The sequence below is a fragment of the Dacryopinax primogenitus genome (genome assembly GCF_000292625.1).
Source record: "Dacryopinax primogenitus strain DJM-731 SS1 chromosome Unknown DACRYscaffold_7, whole genome shotgun sequence".
NCBI lineage: Eukaryota > Fungi > Basidiomycota > Dacrymycetes > Dacrymycetales > Dacrymycetaceae > Dacryopinax > Dacryopinax primogenitus.
Genome location: NW_024467204.1, coordinates 710,144 through 728,740, shown reverse-complemented (window position 1 = coordinate 728,740; position 18,597 = coordinate 710,144). Strand labels below are relative to the sequence as shown.

General features: G+C 51.7%; 7 protein-coding genes across 7 annotated transcripts; 4 read left to right on the top strand and 3 right to left on the bottom strand.

The window, feature by feature from the left end:
* Nucleotides 1-3,002: 3,002 nt before the first annotated feature.
* DACRYDRAFT_106815 (uncharacterized protein) lies at nucleotides 3,003-3,289 on the top strand (the record flags this gene model as incomplete). The annotated part of the gene is made up of 2 exons (XM_040768341.1): nucleotides 3,003-3,021; nucleotides 3,072-3,289. The coding sequence occupies 2 exons, from the start codon at nucleotides 3,003-3,005 to the stop codon at nucleotides 3,287-3,289; spliced, it is 237 nt and encodes a 78-aa protein (XP_040629650.1).
* Nucleotides 3,290-4,770: 1,481 nt separating this feature from the next.
* On the top strand, nucleotides 4,771-8,135 carry DACRYDRAFT_115746 (uncharacterized protein; the record flags this gene model as incomplete). Its single annotated transcript, XM_040770070.1, has 6 exons — nucleotides 4,771-4,952; nucleotides 5,010-5,146; nucleotides 5,198-5,330; nucleotides 5,378-7,202; nucleotides 7,255-7,556; nucleotides 7,848-8,135. Exons 3-6 carry the CDS (start codon nucleotides 5,283-5,285, stop codon nucleotides 8,133-8,135), a joined length of 2,463 nt encoding a protein of 820 aa, XP_040629649.1. The 5' UTR covers nucleotides 4,771-4,952; nucleotides 5,010-5,146; nucleotides 5,198-5,282.
* A 544-nt stretch (nucleotides 8,136-8,679) lies between these two features.
* On the top strand, nucleotides 8,680-9,902 carry DACRYDRAFT_99768 (uncharacterized protein; the record flags this gene model as incomplete). The annotated part of the gene is made up of 2 exons (XM_040777623.1): nucleotides 8,680-9,118; nucleotides 9,164-9,902. The coding sequence occupies 2 exons, from the start codon at nucleotides 8,680-8,682 to the stop codon at nucleotides 9,781-9,783; spliced, it is 1,059 nt and encodes a 352-aa protein (XP_040629648.1). The 3' UTR covers nucleotides 9,784-9,902.
* Nucleotides 9,903-9,934: 32 nt separating this feature from the next.
* On the bottom strand, nucleotides 9,935-11,007 carry DACRYDRAFT_106812 (aldolase; the record flags this gene model as incomplete). Its single annotated transcript, XM_040768340.1, has 4 exons — nucleotides 9,935-10,462; nucleotides 10,508-10,746; nucleotides 10,790-10,921; nucleotides 10,983-11,007. The coding sequence occupies 4 exons, from the start codon at nucleotides 11,005-11,007 to the stop codon at nucleotides 9,935-9,937; spliced, it is 924 nt and encodes a 307-aa protein (XP_040629647.1).
* A 675-nt stretch (nucleotides 11,008-11,682) lies between these two features.
* Nucleotides 11,683-12,733, top strand: DACRYDRAFT_21724 (20S proteasome subunit). The gene is made up of 6 exons (XM_040772522.1): nucleotides 11,683-11,778; nucleotides 11,823-11,867; nucleotides 11,917-11,942; nucleotides 11,988-12,293; nucleotides 12,343-12,504; nucleotides 12,556-12,733. The coding sequence occupies exons 1-6, from the start codon at nucleotides 11,754-11,756 to the stop codon at nucleotides 12,718-12,720; spliced, it is 729 nt and encodes a 242-aa protein (XP_040629646.1). The 5' UTR covers nucleotides 11,683-11,753; the 3' UTR covers nucleotides 12,721-12,733.
* A 68-nt stretch (nucleotides 12,734-12,801) lies between these two features.
* DACRYDRAFT_78610 (endoribonuclease L-PSP) lies at nucleotides 12,802-13,527 on the bottom strand. Its single transcript, XM_040776353.1, has 3 exons — nucleotides 13,394-13,527; nucleotides 13,134-13,336; nucleotides 12,802-13,038 (listed from the first exon to the last, which is right to left on the bottom strand). Exons 1-3 carry the CDS (start codon nucleotides 13,419-13,421, stop codon nucleotides 12,883-12,885), a joined length of 387 nt encoding a protein of 128 aa, XP_040629645.1. The 5' UTR covers nucleotides 13,422-13,527; the 3' UTR covers nucleotides 12,802-12,882.
* A 224-nt stretch (nucleotides 13,528-13,751) lies between these two features.
* On the bottom strand, nucleotides 13,752-17,032 carry DACRYDRAFT_115742 (uncharacterized protein; the record flags this gene model as incomplete). The annotated part of the gene is made up of 9 exons (XM_040770069.1): nucleotides 13,752-14,701; nucleotides 14,758-15,397; nucleotides 15,453-15,886; nucleotides 15,939-16,285; nucleotides 16,341-16,372; nucleotides 16,423-16,473; nucleotides 16,523-16,655; nucleotides 16,710-16,846; nucleotides 16,892-17,032. 9 exons carry the CDS (start codon nucleotides 17,030-17,032, stop codon nucleotides 13,752-13,754), a joined length of 2,865 nt encoding a protein of 954 aa, XP_040629644.1.
* Nucleotides 17,033-18,597: the final 1,565 nt, after the last annotated feature.

The following is an 18,597-nucleotide window of genomic DNA, read 5'->3' as shown; positions in this document are numbered from 1 at the left end:
CCTTGGTCATATGACCTGATCACCTGACTAGGCTGAGTAAGCAAGATGTTCTAGCAGGTTCCACCACAGAGGTATAAATATAAGGCCTACTCTGTCTGGGGACTGTCTCTTCAGACTTGGTCTCTTAGGATCATCCACAGGTACCTATACTGTAGATATGTCTTAGTCATCAGGTCTACTCCACTTCCTTGTTGCCTGCTTGGACTCTTGGCACTCCCAGGTGAGCAGACTTAGTCAGCCTGTGTTGCCCTAACACTCGGTCTCAATCTTGAGTGCACTGATGATCGCGGCCCATCCCTCCCATACTCTTGCCATGACTGTCTTGATGGGACCCATGGTAGGCATGGGGGGTTGGCAGAACCCCCTCCCACTACCTCCTGGGAATCTTGTTTCCACTCCCATCTTGATTTGTTTCTCAATGCTTCGCACAACCATGCCTGCCAATGGCCCCAACCCCTCCCCTGGCCCTTGCCAGCCAATCTGTGGTCTGACTGCAGGCGCTTGGAACACTATCCGGCAGTGCATCTCTGAGGCTCCTTGCACTATCACTGGTGCAACTCACAATGGTTATGACCTCCCGGGCCATGATGTCCACCTGTGGCAAGTGGGCATCAATGGATGCCTCTGCAGGATCACATGGTATGGGGAGTTCACCCCTCAAGTTCTCGATCTGGTGAGTACTTATCTTACTAGATGTTTAGTACCAGTCACTAACTACTAATGAAGCTTACAATGGGTGATTGTGTTCTCAGTGGAAGTGTGCAGCTTTGGCTAGGAGGGCATTATGACAATGGGCTGAGCAATGCAACTGAGCTCGAGTCCTTTGTCTCTTGCCTCCTGTGGAACACCGGGTATATGCCCATCGTCAAGGGCATCACCCACATGTTCCACCAAGTTGTCCTTGCCAACTTCTCGCATGACATGACCTCGTTCTGTGGGCAGCAGAATGACAACTCTTGCAGGGCTCACACCGCTCACATGTCTCTCGTTTGTTTCAATCCTTGTCAGTTCTGGCCTGAGCAGAACCTGATCCTTGATGCCCCCAGTTCTACTACCAGTCAGCAGCCTGTCCCTATCGCCCCTGTCCTGACACCTTTGCAACCCATGAGCACTGCTTGGCCTAGCAGTGCGATGGCCCCTCCTGCAACTCAGAGGGCGGTATCAATCCCTTGCCCCAAGACTCCCATGCCCTCCAGTAACATGTCGAAGGGCAAGGAAAGGTCATCCTCCTGGGCCATGCACCACACTAGTAGCAGTGAGATGCTCACCTTGCACTCATCATCTAGGCCCCCCCTTCTCTGTTCCATTGCTCACTCCTCTCTTGACCGGATATGCCTGGTTCTTCACCCTCTTGTTCTCAATCCATGTCACTGGCATATTGTCTTGCAAGTTAAGGTGCTTGCATTCTGTACAGTCATATGGGTTCTGACCCCCCCTCCTTGCCCCATGTGGTTCACAAGATCCTGGTGACTTGGGCCATGCAACTCAACCTAGAAAGCGAGTTTGTCATTGAGAATGTCTAGCTGCTGACCAATGCAGTTGCCTTGGACAGCATCAGCCCCACCACTTGTCACATGGTCTCCAAGGTGTTTGTCACCTGGGTCGAGGACATCATTCACGCCATGCAGCAAGAAAGATTGAATGATTACTGGGAAGGTCATGCATAAGGCTCTCAATCTTGACTCAAGGTAGGTAGGGGGTCACAAACTTTGGCACTGGCATACATAATATCATGGAATGGAAGACTTATGGCCCACACACACATCTCAGTTTTTTCTTCTTCTCATTCTCAATTGTCCCAAAAGGCAAAAAGCCTTGTGGGTCTCAAAATGCTCAGTATGGACTAAAACACACATGGCATGCCTCACTCTCATTGCTTCCTCACACTCTCCCTCTTGTTTCTTACCCTTGTTTGTGATGTTTGCTTCTTGTCCTTGTACCTGGTCAAGTACTCATGTATTTGTTACTAGCATAGGAGAACCTGTACCTAGATGTAAGCAACCTGACAATAGAATTCCTTGAGTCACATTTCTCATGTGTGTTGTGTACATGTGACTGGCCCTCCTGACATCTCATTTTGTTGTGCTTGTCCCTGGACTTCACCATGTCTCGCAATCCTGGTTACTCTCAGTCTCACAAACTTTGACCTTCCTCATTGTCTGCTCATCTGCTTCCTAAATGCCATGCACCTCAGAGAAGGCAAAGTCTTGGGGCCATTGTTTAGCAGTGGCTGAAAGCACTCATGACAAGCACGCTCATGTTTGCAATGCTATTGCAGACATTCGATCTGAAGTCAGGACAAGGCTAGATAGTCTTGCTGATGAATTCACCATGAAATGAGAGGTGATCCAAGGCTATTTTTATGGCCAAGGTCTGAAGTGCAAACACAAAGATGTCTTGATGTGGAACACAGCTAGACATGAGGTGGCCTTAGAGTGGAAGGCAGCTGGTGAGTTCTTTCCCCTCACTCGATGCTTGCTCTTACTGTGAATATAGGCTGCAGGTTTTGTGCAATTGGTGATTCTGAGTTCAACAAGGAAGTCAAGATGCATGTGTCCTCTTACAAGCAAGATGAGATCAAGCTTGCTGAGGCGCTCCAATCTGTCATAGTAGCAAGACACAAGACTGACAACCAAGTTCAACTACTGTTGAAGTCAAGAGAGGCCAACACCATTCATATGCAAGATCACCTATGGTGCAAAGCTTGAGACTTCAATAACTGCATGGGTGGTCACATTTGCAGGTTCATTGTATGAGGACACCCAGATGATTATGCAGTACCTGAGTTCTTGGGCAGCACCATTTGCTGAGACTGGTTCAAACAAGTACTTGGTTTGTCAATCACAGACCTGGGCTTGGAATTAGAATCATGGGCATTCAGCAGAGGGCCGTGATGTGAGTGTTATCTATTCAAGAACCAAGTTAATTGTATTAATCAATTCCTAGATGCAGCAGAGATAACTCAGTCTCATGCAAATGTATACAAGCATGAAATACGGGCCATGCTTGATGCCAAGATCAGTATGTTTGAACTCTGTATGTCCAAATCTCAACACTCAACACTCCTTCAGCAGGAGCCACTAAGGGCAAGCATAAGTCAATGGCATACAAGTCATTCAGTGGTGACATGGAGGACAAGTTCCACTTGACCATACATGGCTGGCCACTAGACACTATCACAAATCCCTCGGATATCAAGAATGTGCCCCAGCTTGCCAAGGTCCATGAAGCACTCAAGGATGGCAAGTGCTTCTTCCACAAGATGACTGCGGCTGAGCTCCAGTGCTGAGTGACTAGAAGGCTCAAAGAGACCAAGAGCAAGGAGAATGTTGTTGGGCCACTGCCAACCACAAGAGACACTCACCCCATTGGAGAAGTCATGTCTTCCTGTGGCACGGACATTGACCTGTCTGGGGTGAAGCCTAACTTGGATCTATCACATGTGGTTGGTCCTCAACTGAGAAAGTGTGCATGGCTTGCCCCCCCTCCTGCAGGGACACAACCCAAGCCCACCACACCGGACCCAATGGTGTTCTTGCCTCAGCCTCTCCAGGCACTGGATGTCAACATGCTCAATGTTGATGCCAGCCTGTGGGATCTCAGTCAGTTGGGGGATTCTGGTCTCAGCTCAACTTGGAATGTCCATTGAGTTCTGGGGGGACCATAGAATCATAGATGCTCAGTCAATGTAACTAGTTAATCAAGGAAACTAGCTATCAAGTACAAAATCACCTTAGGTAGGACAGTGTCTACACTCTAGACTGCTGAGGCCAGCATCAGCAGCACCTCCGCCCCATCACCAAGTGCCCTCTCATCTGCAAGTTTCTGCTTGTACTTCTTCAAGCAATCGAGTGATTGTGCCTTTTGAGCTTTCAGGAGAGCATGCTTCTCAGTCTGGTAGCTGCGCTGGTATTCATGCAGCTGGGGAAGATGTCTACGTCAAATTAGCAGGCAAATCAAGCTCCAGGCAAGCAATCATGTACCGGTGAGCCCAATGCCTTTTCACTTCAGGCCTCATAGAATTTGGAATAACAGCATACGAGAAACCACAGGGGTGGACCTTGAACAAGGTGCTTCTAGTGAATATTGCACATTTGAGGGGGAGCGTAATGGTACTTGGGGCTGTCACTGGGCATGGTGTGTGTTAACAAGGATATTAGTGGGCTCTCACTTGCTTGGGTCTGGCTGTACATGTGGCCACGTGGGTCTAGCTACTCTAGCTAAATTTGTCCAATTTTTGCTGGATGGGCTGGATGCAGGGGTCCGAGGCCCTGGAGGCATTTCCGTGACGGGGCTGCACCGCACCCCCGTCACATGTCTGCTCCCGACAGGGCTCGACCTAGGTGTTAATTTGCCCATACCTTCCCTTCCACTACCAGACCTGACCGGCTTGGAGCACTGTGTAGCCGCGGTAATCCACTTTATGTATACGGCAGCAATTGCTGGTATGACGAAGATCTGTGTTACTGTGCGATGTTTTGATGTTGGCCGACTAGACCATGGATGAGACGGTACGTAACCCCCGAGGAGTGATTAATGCACTTAGTGATTTTCCCACAGTACTAGAATACAATCCTGAACACTCTGTTTGATGGTCATCACTTGAATGACTACTTCCTGTCTCTCTGTCAATATGATGTCCCTCCGGAATGTGCCAAATGTGCCGAGGAAGAGCCTCGGCTGGACTGTCTCCCTTGGTTGCCCAGTATCCATCGGTTGGGCTGCCCTCTGCCTTTTTAAATCGGTTGACCTCTGAAAAAGATTCCCTCAGTTTCTCCTTACGCTGATCTTCTCATCTTTTCTTCTGCAGCTCAACATGGCGACGACATCTGACAATGCTCAGCGAGTCAGTCTCGGCGCGTCGCTCAAGCAGCGGAGACCGAAAGCAACGACCATCCTTGATCGGTTCAAAGAGCGTGTGGAAAAGACAACGCTGAAGGTGCTCGGACTTGGTATGTACATATGTCACGTCTTCATCTGCAATCGATCAATACTTACGTCGACCACAGCTAGTTCCAACGAGAAGACCAGAGTTTCATGAGCCTATCGAAAAGCTCGGTTTGATCAATGAGCATGTTCTCCAGCGTACCTCCCACTATGGAAACGCGAATTCAACAAGCGCTAGGCTAATTGAAGCCCTTGCCAAGTATGTATAGTGCTCCCTATACTTAGGTCGTGTTCATTAACCGCACGATAGCGCAGCGAAAGATGTCGAAAACTTTATTCAAGTATCACGAGAACAGGATTATTCGAAAAAGTTTCTGACTGACGCTCCAGCCACCATGGCAAATTTACACAAGAATCTGGATTCTATTATTGCTCAATTTGCGGTATGTCTGTGCAGGTATACGTGAGGTATCACTGAACCGTATTCTAGCTCGTGCACAGCGTGACTCTTGCTACACGACTAGATCAGATGAGCTTGGATGTTTATGTTCAGTTCTCCCCTCGGGCATTCTTCATTGACATCTGTGCAAGCATGTTGGGTCTCGCGGGAATCAGATGTGAGCGCCCTTCAATATCCTTGATGGTTGCCCACCCCACGCGCTCTAGTCCTGTTACTACCATTATTGCCGACATTCCGCCAAATCCAGTCAACTTTTACGGTCGAGATGACTTGCTCCACTCAATCACAGCACTCCTCCTTCAAGACCAGACCTGTCGCGTCCCGATTCTCGGCTCCGCAGGAATCGGCAAGACATCTCTCGCTGCCGCCATTATCAATGACGATCGAATCAAGACCAAGTATGGCCAATCGATTTGGTTTGTCTCCTGCGAGGGTATTACGTCTGCCGATGGGATTCTTCAAGCATTAATCGCTTTCTTGGGGTTAACGCATGAGTCGAATGCCCGGCAGATCGTTCTCGAATCCTTGGCAGCGCGAATTTGTGCCCTCTTAGTGCTCGACAACCTGGAAACAGCTTGGGACTCTCCCGATAGGGTTTCCGTTGAGCTGTTGCTAGGGAAGCTTGCGGAACTCTTGGGTCTGTCCCTGATCATCACGATGAGGGGAAACGTCCAACCAGCCGGAGTGACGTGGGATGCAACCTATGGCCAACCCCTGACACCACTTTCCATTCCTGCAGCACATCAGATGTGGATTGGTATCACTCATCGAAATGAAGATGTTCCCGACGAGCTTCTTGCCGCATTAGACGGATTGCCTCTGGCAATTACTCTCATGGCACACCAAGGCCAGCTCTCAGATTCGACCGAACTGATGGAAGCATACACGGCTGAGAAAACCGCCTTCCTACAACGCGGTACTTCTGGAAGACTCACAAGCCTCGATACATCCATTCAATTGTCACTCAATTCCCACACTATGATGCAGAACCCGAACGCACTACACTTACTCTCCGGACTCTCTCTTCTCCCGAATGGCGCCTCTTATCAACTGCTGCCGAAGATCTTCCCATCGATGACGCAATGGAGGAAGACGGCCTTGGCTCTGATTGCGGTGGCACTTGCGTATAAGGATGGAGGACGTCTGCGGATACTCTCGCCAATTCGCGAGTTCATGCTTCTTCAACACCCGCCTTTTGGCACCTGCCTAGCCGAGCTGCGAGTCTACTACTTTGGCGTACTTGCTCCCTTCAACGGAATGGAGCCCGATGCCGATCCTTTCCAAAAAGCGACGGAACAAGTCTCCTCCGAATTTGCGAATATCAATTCGATTTTATCGCATTACTGGTCATCGATGCCCGGTGCAGATCAGCAGGATGAGTTCCTTGCCGCCACAAAGACCTTGGTTGTTTCCTCAGTGCATGTCTCATGCACCGATTGCGTGCCGCTGCTCTCCTCTGCTATCGAGCAGCTGGAGGCAAGGGAGCATCACGAGGAAGTGTTGAAATGTCGGATGCTCCTTGGCCGCCTCCTATCAGGACAGAATCAATTGGGAGAAGTCATAAGATTGCTTGAAGAAGTAGAAAGACAATTCGGGGCCAGGGGCGACAACGCTGAAGCAACAGAGTGCGCTTACCATTTGGGAAACGCACTTCGTTTGCGACGTGACTTCAAAGATGCCACTGCCAAGCTCAGAGAAGCCAACAAATGCAAAGAAGCAGAAGGGAATACCACCAGCGCAGCATTGTACATGTGGTGTCTTGGGGAGGTGCTAGCACAACAAAGCGATATCGAAGAAGCTCTGAGGATCCTCAGCACTGCAAATGCGATGTATCAAGAACTGAGATGCCGAAAGGGTTCTGCGCGTTGCCTGGCAAGCATGGCTAGCCTACTGATGGCTCAACGCAGTTGGAAGACAGCTGAGAGCTACTTGGAAGAAGCAAGGCCTATTTGAGCAGTTTGGCTCTAAGCGTGAAGCTGCGACTTGCCTGTTCCAAACGGCGCGACTTTTGCAACAGCAGAACCGTCATGGAGAAGCATGCCGCGCATTCATGGAATGCAGGAAGATGATCGCCAGCCTGGGATTCTATCGGAACGATTCCTATTGTACGAAAGACCCTCGTGACCATCTGCGATATGAAGAGCGGTTCGCAGAGGCGCTTTCGTGGTTAGACGAAGCACAAGCTACGTTTGAGCGCATTGGAGATAGGGTTAGTGCGGGGCAGTGTACCTATCGGCAAGGAATGCTGCTTTTATCCCATGATCAACACGAAGATGCCACTCCTTTGATAGAGACTGCGAAGACGACATTCGAAAACTGCCGGTCCCTCACAGGGGTAGCACAGTGCTGTCAAGCCTTGAGCAAGATCTTCGGTCAGCAGCAACGCTATGCGGATGCGAGCCTGCAGCTGGAACAAGCAAAAACTGCCTTTTAAACTATGGGGTTGATGAATGCGTACTGGTCATGTATTGTCTCCGAAGGGGAGCTGCTTTATCATCAGAACCGCCATACCGAGGCCGTCGCAAAGCTTTTGGAAGTACTAGGATCTGGCATCGACGCTCTGGATCTATTAGCAATGGCCAACTATTTCCTTGGTCGCTCATACGACAAGTTAGACGAGACAGAACGTGCTGCGCGAGCCTTTACCCAAGGTGCAGAAATTTATCGAAGGATGGGACTGCAGGACGATGTAGGACGTTGCGAAGAGGCATTGGCCGCGTTATCCATGCAGGAAGCTGAGGCTCAGAATATTAATGGCGGGTGGAACGAGTGGATGGACCGCATCTAGCGCACGTAAACATAATGTTCTGCGATTTATTGCACTCCTGATATGTTGTGCTGCGACATTTGTCAACTGTCTTTGTCGCATACCTACCGATACCCGCGAGTTTTTTTAATCGAATCCGCTGATGTCAACGAAAATGCGGAATGAATAATGGAGCGCATGGAGCCCACTGATGCAGTTCAAGAAGGATATGTCTCTGCAGTGCGCCGCACAGTAACGGATCCAGTAATATGGTTCCCAGTCAAGACGATCTATAACGAAAGACGTCTGCATCATCCCAAAAGTGGGGTGGTTGCCGGGATCAACGTCATAATCACGTCACACTTGAACCCTAACCCGAATGACGTCCCGCTGCTTCTCTTCCTCATCACAACTATCCAAATATGGTAATCCCATGGCCAATCGCAGGTATTGCGACAATGAACGGAGGGCTGTGTGGGGTAACCAACCAGTGGTATATATACCTCTTTAGGAAGCTGACAGTACTTCAGGATGAACATCCTCAAACAACCAACAACTTGACAACAATCAATCCTCAACAACAGCCATGAACGACACCATCCAGCGTCTGGACCTCCTCGACCCAGGTACGCCCGCAACCCAATGGGCTCAGAACACACAGTCCCTCATCTCGAGGGATCCCTCATCTCATGCAGCCAACTTCAGCGAGTCGACAGCCACGGGCACAGGCTCGGGGGTTGACCCTCAGATTGCGGCGCTTGTGAGCTCAGGAGAATATAGGTCTATCGGGAGGCCTGTGGGTGAGTCGGTGGACGAGGCGGCGGAACGGATCTCTCGCAGGCAGGGGGATGATGTTGTGGGTGATGCGGCGAGCGGGAAGGCGGCTGTTGATGTCCCTAGAGGCGGGATAGACATGGAGGTGGGGTCGGGTGCTACGAGAGAGGTGGGAGGGGATTACGCAATTCGTCAGGTCGCTGGTACTGGATTGGGAAACGGGACGACCAGTGGACAGGGTATCTCCTCCGGTACGTCTCCTCTACCCTGCCACGACCCACACTGACAGGAAACAGGTATGTCCGCCAGGACCCAGAAAGCGCTGCAAGATTCAGGAGCTACCGAGGACGTCCTGGTCATGCCTAAACGTGCTGGCCAAGGGGCCGGAGTTGACCCTTTGCACGAGGAGAGCAATGCCTCCGAACGAGGGGGGACGTATGGGGGGACGACTGCAGCTCTGGGCAATGACCCGTCTACCACCTCTGCTACCGCTGGCAACCCACTCTCCTGGTCCTCCAACATGGCCGCTCCCGCACCTGGGGCGAATCCCACCGTCGCCGAAACCGACGCTCTGCCATCAACGGCGTCCCTCATCGGGCCCGAGCCAAAACCTCAGCCTGCTCCGTTGGGGCATACTGGTGGACTCCCTTCCGCAGGGGTGGACACTCGTACGCCGGCGGGAGGGATCTCGAGTGAGATGAGTGGACGGACGAGAGCGGCGCTTGCCCAGCCTGGGGCGAGGACGAGTGAGGTACAGGATGTCCTGGGAGAGGAACCGAAAGCCGGTGCAGAGGCGAAGGTAGGACTGGGGAATAAGACGACGAAGGGAAACGGGGTTGGAAGTGTTGGGGTGACTTCGGGAAGGAAGGGCACGGAGCCCAGTGCGAGGACTCTAGCTGCGCTTGGGCAGCACTAGTCAACGACAACCAAAACGATCTGAAGAATCAAGCGCACGGGAATCGAATATGCATACGAACTGACAATTGAATCCAAATTCGATAGCCTAGTGGTCGTGTTTATATGATATTGAATAATCCAAGGCCCCAAAGCACTCAAGCCCAAGGGGGTTAGTGTTGCACACCATTCGGCATCCCCGGCCGGCTCTTGCCCTTCCCTTCTAGCACCTCGCACGCTCTGTTGATCTCCTCCCGTTCCTTCTCCCCCGGCGCTAAGACGGGCCTCCTGCTCCACCCACCATACCCCTTCACATGGCTCAGCGCTGCGCGTACTCCTCGTGTACCGGCGCGTTCTATAGCCCCACAGCGGGCTAGTGGGCGTTGGAGCGCTTGTGCCGCGGGCAGGTCCTCCCTATTCCAACTTTCCCAGATTTGGACAAGCGCTTCAGGCGCTACGTTCCCCAATGGCAGTATGGCCCCCTGGGCGCCAGCGCAGAGCATGGGCAGGAGAGCGTCGGACTGGGTCGCCATAGGGGAGAAGGACTTTGTGGGGAAGGTGGAGGAAAGTTGGAGTGCGAGACTGGGAGAAGTCAGGAGGAGGGAGACGATGTTTGGGTGCTGGGCTAGGCGCTGTAGGAGGGGGAGGGGGAGGGCGTGGGAGGGGGAGAGGAGGAGCGGGAGAGGGGATTGGTCTGCTACCTGAGGGAGTGTCAGTGGTGGTTAAGGAGTCAGACGTAGACCTACGTCAAAGAAGTACCCTTCGAGAGCCGAGTCCCCTAGCTCATCCTCCCCTCCCGGTGCGTTGACCAAACAGTATGCCCCTCCGAGTGCCGCTGCCTCCTCGCATAGGTCGATCGTCTCCCACGTGCTGGGTGCTGAGCAGCCGACGATGAGGGTGAGCTGAGCAGGAATGGAGGAGAGGAAATGCTGTGTGTGAGTGAGGAGGTGCGTGCGCTCGTCACGCGATAGATGGTGTGGTTCTCCTAGAGCGGTGTTAGTGCAGAAAAGGGAAGGATGTGCACGCACCTATTGGGTGGAGGAGGACGATTCCCTGTACTCGTGCTTGTGCGAGTCTGGCAATATGGGAAGTAAGTGCTTGGAGGTCTAATTCCTGCTTCTGTGTAGGTTGGAAGAATGTGAGCGTAGGTACGTATATTCCTATCATGGGTTATTGTCCATCCTTGTCAGTCCTTGTTAAAAGGATGTACAAAGGCCATACCTGGCGGGGGAGCAGAGGGAGGCATTGTTCATCTACCGAGGGAGGAGAGCGTGTTGGCAAGAGGCAGGCAAGCTATATAACCCTATCGAATCGGGGTATATCACAATGTCCTTCCCACGTGTGTACAGCATTTCTTTCCTTCTTACGTCTATGACATCTAGCGTATTCCTTCTTCCATTCACACTTGTTGGCAGACAGGATCCAAATTCGTGGCGTGCCGGCCCGCCTCCCCTTCGCCGCCCGTTTCACGCATTCCCCTCCTCATCCAGCAACCCAACCCCTGACATACGCACCACAACCCCACCCACTCGAGCCCGAAACCATCCCGAGGTGTACACAACTACTCTCGAAACTGCACGAAGATGTTCGGGTTTCGGCTGGTGCACGCACCGCACCCTCCCATCCCGGTCCGGATGTGAGAAAAGGATGTCAGTAATTCCCGGGCGCCGTCTATCCCCGCGGCCCGGGTTTGCAATTATTGTTATCAGACGTAGGATGCTATAGCTACACCGAGGAGGGGTACTGATGAAGCAATCCTTCCCTCCCCCACAAATTTGAAAATCACCGATCCCTTGACAAATCTGTCCTTCGCCCGATTGACGATGCAGTGGCTGTGCGCGCTCTTACTCTTCTCCCACGTGGCACACGGAGACAGAAAGTGGTCGCGTTACGCGTCCCCTCTTCCTACTCTGGAGGTTACGCAAGTGTAGTGCATACTCCTTGAGTGCATACCACCGCATACATCTGCTTTTCCCTGTTGTCTACTGAAAAATGTTCTTAACAAGATCAGAATATGGTGAGTCAGACGCTGCAGAGTTGAATATATCTAACGGTTTGAAGACCGGGGAGTCAACACTTTCTCACCAGAAGGGCGGTTGTTCCAAGGTGTGCACCGTTCTTTCCTCTCGAGTGAACAAACCCTGACGAGTCCCAGTCGAGTACGCAATAGAAGCCATCAAGGTATGTCTGCCATAGCCCTTTCCCCGGAAGATCTGACGTCCCCAGCTCGGGAGCACAACCGTCGGGATCCGCACACCCACCGGCGTAGTCCTCGGCGTCGAGAAACGCGTCCAGTCCCCTTTGCTCGAGTCCTCCAGTATCGAGAAGATAATGGAGATCGACACCCATCTTGGGTGTGCCATGTCCGGCCTTACGGCGGATGCGAGGACGATGATCGACCATGCGCGTGTGACGAGCCAGAATCACGCTTTTACGTTTGACGAGCGGATCAAGGTGGAGAGTGTGACACAGGCGGTGTGTGATTTGGCTCTGAGGTTCGGGGAGAGCATGGAGAATGAAGACGCGATGATGGTGCGTCCTTGTCATTGTATTTGACTGGTTAACTCACGCGCGGGTGCAGTCACGGCCATTCGGCGTTGCACTCCTTATTGCCGGAATTGACGAACTTGGCCCGCAGTTATACCACACCGACCCCTCGGGCACATTTGTCAAGTACGAAGCTAAGGCCATCGGTTCGGGTAGTGAGGCTGCACAAGCCGAGCTGCAAGACAAGTACCACAAGGTATTTCCCTCCAATTGCCTTCTTCACGGGCAGCGCTGACTGACTGCGCAGAGCATGAGCATGAAAGAAGCGCAGATCTTAACGCTGTGCGTGCTGAAGCAGGTCATGGAGGAGAAACTGGATCAGCATAACGTCCAGCTTGCGCAGGTTACACAGGAGAAGGGGTTCGAGATCCTTAGTGATGCTTTGCTGAAAGAGGCGATTGAGGGGATGTAGTGCTGGCTAGAAGAGGGTAATGAAATTCTGTTCTGTTCCTTTGGGTGCAAGTGGACACTGGGATGGTAAGGCAAGGCAGGTACGATCAAGACATGTCATTCTTAGTTCTTTCTTTGACTATACTGCAATCCCACCCTGGCCGTCTTATCCCCCGCACGACGTTCACGCCTTCAACGCCGCTACACACTCGATCTCGACCATCACGTCCCTCGGAAGGCGGGCAACCTGCACGGCCGTACGGGCAGGCTTGTGCTCGGCGAAGAACTCTCCGTACACATCGTTCATGTCGTTGAAGTCGTTCATATCCTTGAGGTAGACCTAGAGAGAGGTCAGCTCCACACTATAATGACAGGATAGGGAGGGAAGTTGGATGTCCGCAGTTGGGTATACAACAGCATTGTGGAGAGACGCACATTGCACTTCATGACCATATCGATCCCGCTCCCAGCTCCATCAAGCACCACTTTCAAGTTAGTCAAGCTCTCCCTAACCTGCTCCCTAATCCCGCCCTCGACGATATTTCCCGTCTTCCCGACTGTCGGGATCTGACCGGAGACGTAGAGGGTGCCGTTGAACGCTACTGCGTGAGAGTAGGGTGCGACGGGCGTGGGGGCCTCTGCAGGCAATGGAACGGGTTAGCGATGTTCGGAGGTGGAGGAGGAAGGGGACGAACCAGCAACGGTGATACGCTTTACAGACATTGGACGTGCTTGGATCGTTCGGATTGGGAGCGTACTACGGGCGAAGGTGGTTGGACGATGGCGGACAGCGAGCAGGGAGCGCGAGCCAAGTTGCTGGGCGGCACGCATTTTGGGCAGGGGGGAGATAGACGGAAGTACTCGGCAACATGCTGCTGGGCGTTTTACATATGGGCCCGACCTGGTGGAGGCGGTAATCAACGACTTCTCCACCTCATGCTACTCATCAACATACAGTATTACAAGCTTGTCTGTTACAAGATCATTGATGGAAAGGTGCAGCTAGTCCGTATCGCCCGCTACTATAGAGATGTGGGCCTCGAAGTGTCAAATTCAGGAATCAACGCCGCAAAGCTCAGCCAAAGCTTTTTCTGCCAACTCGCAATCAAGTCCAGTACCTCCAGATATTTCTATGACTCTAGTGAACGCCCTCTGGGCCTCTTCTTTCTGGCCTAGCTGGCTGTGCGCACGACGGAGGATGTAATTGCCAGTTGTCGCAAGGGACGTAAATTTGTCGACAAGCTCGAGGGTCGCTGACAGCTTCAGAATGACCTCCACGGAGCGGTCCTGAAGATAAAGCAACTCCCCTTCAATAACGGCACATTGGAAAATGCCCTGCTCGTCCCCGAGATCTTCAGAGAGCCTTCTTGACTGTTCCAGCAACCGGGTTGCTTCTTCGTGTTGTTCCTTCTTCCCGAAGATACGGGCCATCGTCCATAAACACTGTGACACACTGAGTGTCATGTTGCAGGTTTGGAATTTCGTCTTCGCCTGCTCTATTAGATTAAGAGCCTCGTCGTCGTTATCTTGTTGTTGCAACACATCTCCTCGTATTAGGAGGCATTGGGCTGCACTGGCCTCATCCATGGCACGCTGAAATGCCAATCCTGCCTCAGCAAGCTTCACATCGGCTTCAGGCAATCGACCTTGAATACGCAGGATGTCACCGAATCCCTTCATGCACTGCGCATCAATACGGTGAAAGTCCAGTCCTTGAATCATCCTTCTACACTCTGTCAGAGTTAGTTTGGCTTCGTCGCATCGGTTTTGAGATTTTTGAGCATTGGCAAGGTCGAGTAAACAATAAGCAACTTCCCGGTTGTTTCCAAAGGCAAGAAATATGGCTTTTGACTCTTCTAGATGCGTTTGCGCCTTCTCCCACTCTCCTTTCATGGCCAAAACGCTTGCAATGCTACGCAGAAACCATGCCGAACTCATGCGGTGGTTGGATGCCTGTGCTTGATATACGCTATGAGCCGCTTGGAATCTTTCCAATGCTTCATCTAAATAACCCTGTCGTCCATGATGATGGCAATGCTCAAATCACATTTTGCCGCACCAGGGCCATCACCAATCGACTTCAGTCCCGTGCTGGCCTCTCTAAGCTTGGCAATGGCAGCTGGGACATCACCTCTCAGACGAAGTGACTCGCCCAAAAAGTAAGCGCACTCCAGTGCTTCAACTTGGTGCCCTAGTGTCGCGAATTCCCGTTCAACTTCTTCCAGTAGTGCTCCAGATTCCGTCAATCGAAGTTGTCTTGACAGGAGCCGACCAATCAACAGTCTGCATTCCAAGGCTTCTCGGCGCCTCTCGCTCCTCTCCAAATGCACCATTGCATCCGTGAGCAGGGGCGAACAATCCGCACACGGAATATGCATGGATGAATAGGCCAGACTTTTTGTGGCCACAAATAGCTCGTCACGTTGATCATTGCGCATGGAGGACCAGTAGTCGGAGAGAATCGGATTAATATTCCCAAATTCGCAGGAAACTTGATCCACCGCTTTGGGAGAAGGATCGGCGTCGGGCTCCATGTCATTGAACGGCGTCAGCATGTCAATATAATAAGCTCGTAGCTCGGCACGCCAGCTGCCAAAAGGCGGGTGTTGAAGCAGCATGAACTCGCGAATTGGCGAGAGTATCCGCAGACGTCCTCCATCCTTGTACGCAAGTGCCACGGCGATCAGAGCCAACGCAGTCTTCCTCCAATGCGTCATTGATGGGAAGATCTTCGGCAACAATTGATAAAAAAACGCCATTCGGGAGAAGAGAGAGTCCGGAGAGTAAGTGTAGTGCGTTCGGGTTCTGCATCATAGTGTGGGAATTGAGTGACAATTGAATTGAGGTATCGAGGCTTGTGAGTCTTCCAGAAGTACCGCGTTGTAGGAAGGCGGTCTTCTCAGCCGTGTATGCTTCCATCAGCTCGGCGGGATCTAGGAGCTGTCCTTGATGTGCCATGAGAGTAATTGCCAGAGGTAGTCCGTCCAATGCAAGCAGGAGCTCGTCGGGGATCATGTCCTCTCGGCGCGTGATACCAATCCATGTCTGACGAGCGGCAGCCAAAGGAAGAGGTTGAAGAGGTTGGTCGCAAGTTGCTTCCCATGCAACTCCCGCTGGTCGGGCGTTTCCTCTCATGGTAATGATCAGAGACAGACCAAAGAGCTCGGCAAACTTTCCTAGGAGCTCCTCTACAGGGGTCTTGTCAGGAGTGTTCCAGGCCGTTTCGAGGTTATCCAGCACCACTAGAGCGCAAAATACGGGTTGCTAGGCGCTCGAGTACTGCACGCCGAGCATTCGACTCGTTTGTCAATCTCAAGCAAGCGCTTAACGCTTGAAGAATCCCCTCGGCAGAAGCGACACCCTCGCAAGAAACGAAACAAATCAACTGGCCGTACTTCGTCTTTATTTGCTCGTCATTGATTATGGCCGCAGCGAGGGATGTCTTGCCAATTCCTGCAGGGCCGAGAATGGGAATGCGACACGATTGGTTTCCAAGGAGAAGAGAAATAATTGAGTTAAGCATGTCATCTCGGCCATAGAAGTTTACTGGCTTGGGCGGAATGTCGGCGGTCACGGTTAGAGCAGGACTAGGGTGTTCACAGAATGAGTGATTACGTGTCAGGGAGGGGATAGATCGCGCACATCTGGTTCTGTTTTGTACGAACAACACCCTCCTTGTTCAATCATCAGTCATACACGTCCCCAGAAAACTCGGGTCACGTACTTCTGCCCTCATTTGATCTAATTTGGCAGCAAGACTCAGGCTGTGCACAAGCTGCAGCTTGTTCAGTACCAGACCGTTCAATACAGAGACAGAAACCCACCGCAAACTGCGCAACGATCGAATCGAGATTCTTGTGTAACTTTGCCATGGTTTCTGGAGCAGCCGTGAGAAATTTTGTGGAGTAATCCTGTCCTTCAACAACTTGAACAAAACTTTCGACCTCGTTCGCTGCCCTATAATACGATGATTGAGCGAAGTAATCCAGGTGTCCATTGAGCTGTACAAACTTGGTGAGAGATTCAGTTAGCCTAACCGTTGACGAATCCGCCGTTGGGCCTTGGGATATGCGCTGGAGGACTTGTTCATTGATTAAAGCTAGCTTCACGATCAGTTCTTGATACTCCGGTGTCCGCGTCGGAACGAGCTGCAATATAAGTCTAGGATGACGGCTGTACAAGACAATACGCACTTCCGAAAGGCCTAGTACTTTCAAGGTGGTATTTTCTACACGATCCTTGAGCGGATCCAGTACTGCGGCCGCCTTTGATTTCCATTGCTTGAATGACGCACTGAGGCTGGTATTTGGCCTGCCATCGATTGTTGATGACATGTGAGGTTAGGTGAACGGAAGTGAAGAGTCTCGGAATTCAGGACAGAGAGGCACTTTATGCTGAGAGTCCTCGGCGCGCGTTGGGACTTATACTCAGAGGGCAGGCACGCCCCAGCATCCTCGGTTTCGCGGATCGCTTCGAGCAAGGATGCTAGAGATCGAAGCAAGCGCATGGAATCAAGATCTATTTTTTGGACAAGATCAGCTAGGGCGATTCCCGAGGATTAAGCATAACATACAATATATGATGGATCAGTCCTCTCATGGGACAGCAGGATCGCTCAACAATCCGCGTCGTCATGGTGCTTGGATTAACATTTGTTGGGACAGGGATGGACTGATAAATGCCGCGGTCGTGCGTTGACCTCATACCCTTGATACCGAGCCAGTTACCCGGGCAAGGTGCCAATAAGTTGTGGTTTGGATGTCTGCTGGCAGATCGACAACCATCGGAGTTGACGCAGTTTACTATTGTTCTGAGAACAACAACCAAAAGTGAAACCACAGTCTACTGGAACATGGCGTAGTGTATGCTACAAGGGCAAGCGCTACAAAACACAATGTTAGATTGGATGAATCGTCACGCATATCACACACACCTCTGCTCGTGTTACTGCATTGGGACTGGCGTAATAACTTGAATGAGAGTCAGTCGCCGTCAGTGCGAACAAGACGGTGTACCAGTTCTCAAGCCACCATCATGTTTTATGCAATATCCCACACACCAACACTCTCCTTCTCGCAGGTTGATTCCGTACATGTTTGCCATATACGCGTGGACAGAGAGGTCCCGCCGTAAGGCGCTGCGTGCGTCTAATTTGTACCTTGATCCACGGATCCATCGTCACGGCAGTCGTGCTGACTCTTCATGGGATAAGCTGGGAGCATAGTTTATATCTGAATATCCAGGATTTGGTTTAACGTCAGAGGAAGGAGACTTGCTGTAAGGAGGGCGAAGTGACGCGTCCAGGGTGCGGAGTGTACCTTTCCGCCGAGAGCTCTCATTCGTCCTTTTTTTGATGGTCCAATTCTTCTATTTCCTGACATCACGCGATCTATACTGAGAAAATAGCCCATGGACCTGTAATCATGGACTGAAGTGTAGGAATTTCGCAAGTTTTGCCCAAATAAAGTCAATTGCCCAGGACGGCGACGTCAATGGCGCACGTAGGATGCGGATGGTGAAGCTCTAGATCTCATACAGGGTCTGCTCCATGAACGAGCTCCATGAACGAGCATTTGTGCTAAACCATTGACCCGACGAACACAAAAGAGCCTCTTACTAACAAACCAAGACTATGCGAGTCACGTGCCAATCTTCTGGGTTAGGGTTTGCGTCAGACGGCAGTGGGCCGTCATCACTTTTCGTCCATGTCGGTGCACATTTCGCCCGATGTTATGTCCGAAGTATCTGTCAAAAACTGATGATCTGCGCTCTGCTTGCTTGTTAGTCATCTCACTGTCATGTTCGTTGGCAGCCATGGGAGCACTGCTTACAGGAAGCACACCCATCAGGGTGACCGACCCCTCGAACTGCGCCCACTGCAAGGCTTAGGTGCTACTAA

Bases quoted from the DNA above. Each gene is read 5' to 3' on its own strand.
- DACRYDRAFT_21724 (XM_040772522.1), top strand. From the start codon at position 11,754: ATGTTCTTAACAAGATCAGAATATG. The intron at 12,294-12,342 runs GTGCGTCCTTGT...GCGCGGGTGCAG, and splicing joins AGAATGAAGACGCGATGATG to TCACGGCCATTCGGCGTTGC. The intron at 12,505-12,555 runs GTATTTCCCTCC...CTGACTGCGCAG, and splicing joins TGCAAGACAAGTACCACAAG to AGCATGAGCATGAAAGAAGC.
- DACRYDRAFT_78610 (XM_040776353.1), bottom strand. From the start codon at position 13,421: ATGTCTGTAAAGCGTATCACCGTTGCTG. The intron at 13,337-13,393 runs GTTCGTCCCCTT...CATTGCCTGCAG, and splicing joins AAAGCGTATCACCGTTGCTG to AGGCCCCCACGCCCGTCGCA. The intron at 13,039-13,133 runs GTGCGTCTCTCC...ACCTCTCTCTAG, and splicing joins ATATGGTCATGAAGTGCAAT to GTCTACCTCAAGGATATGAA.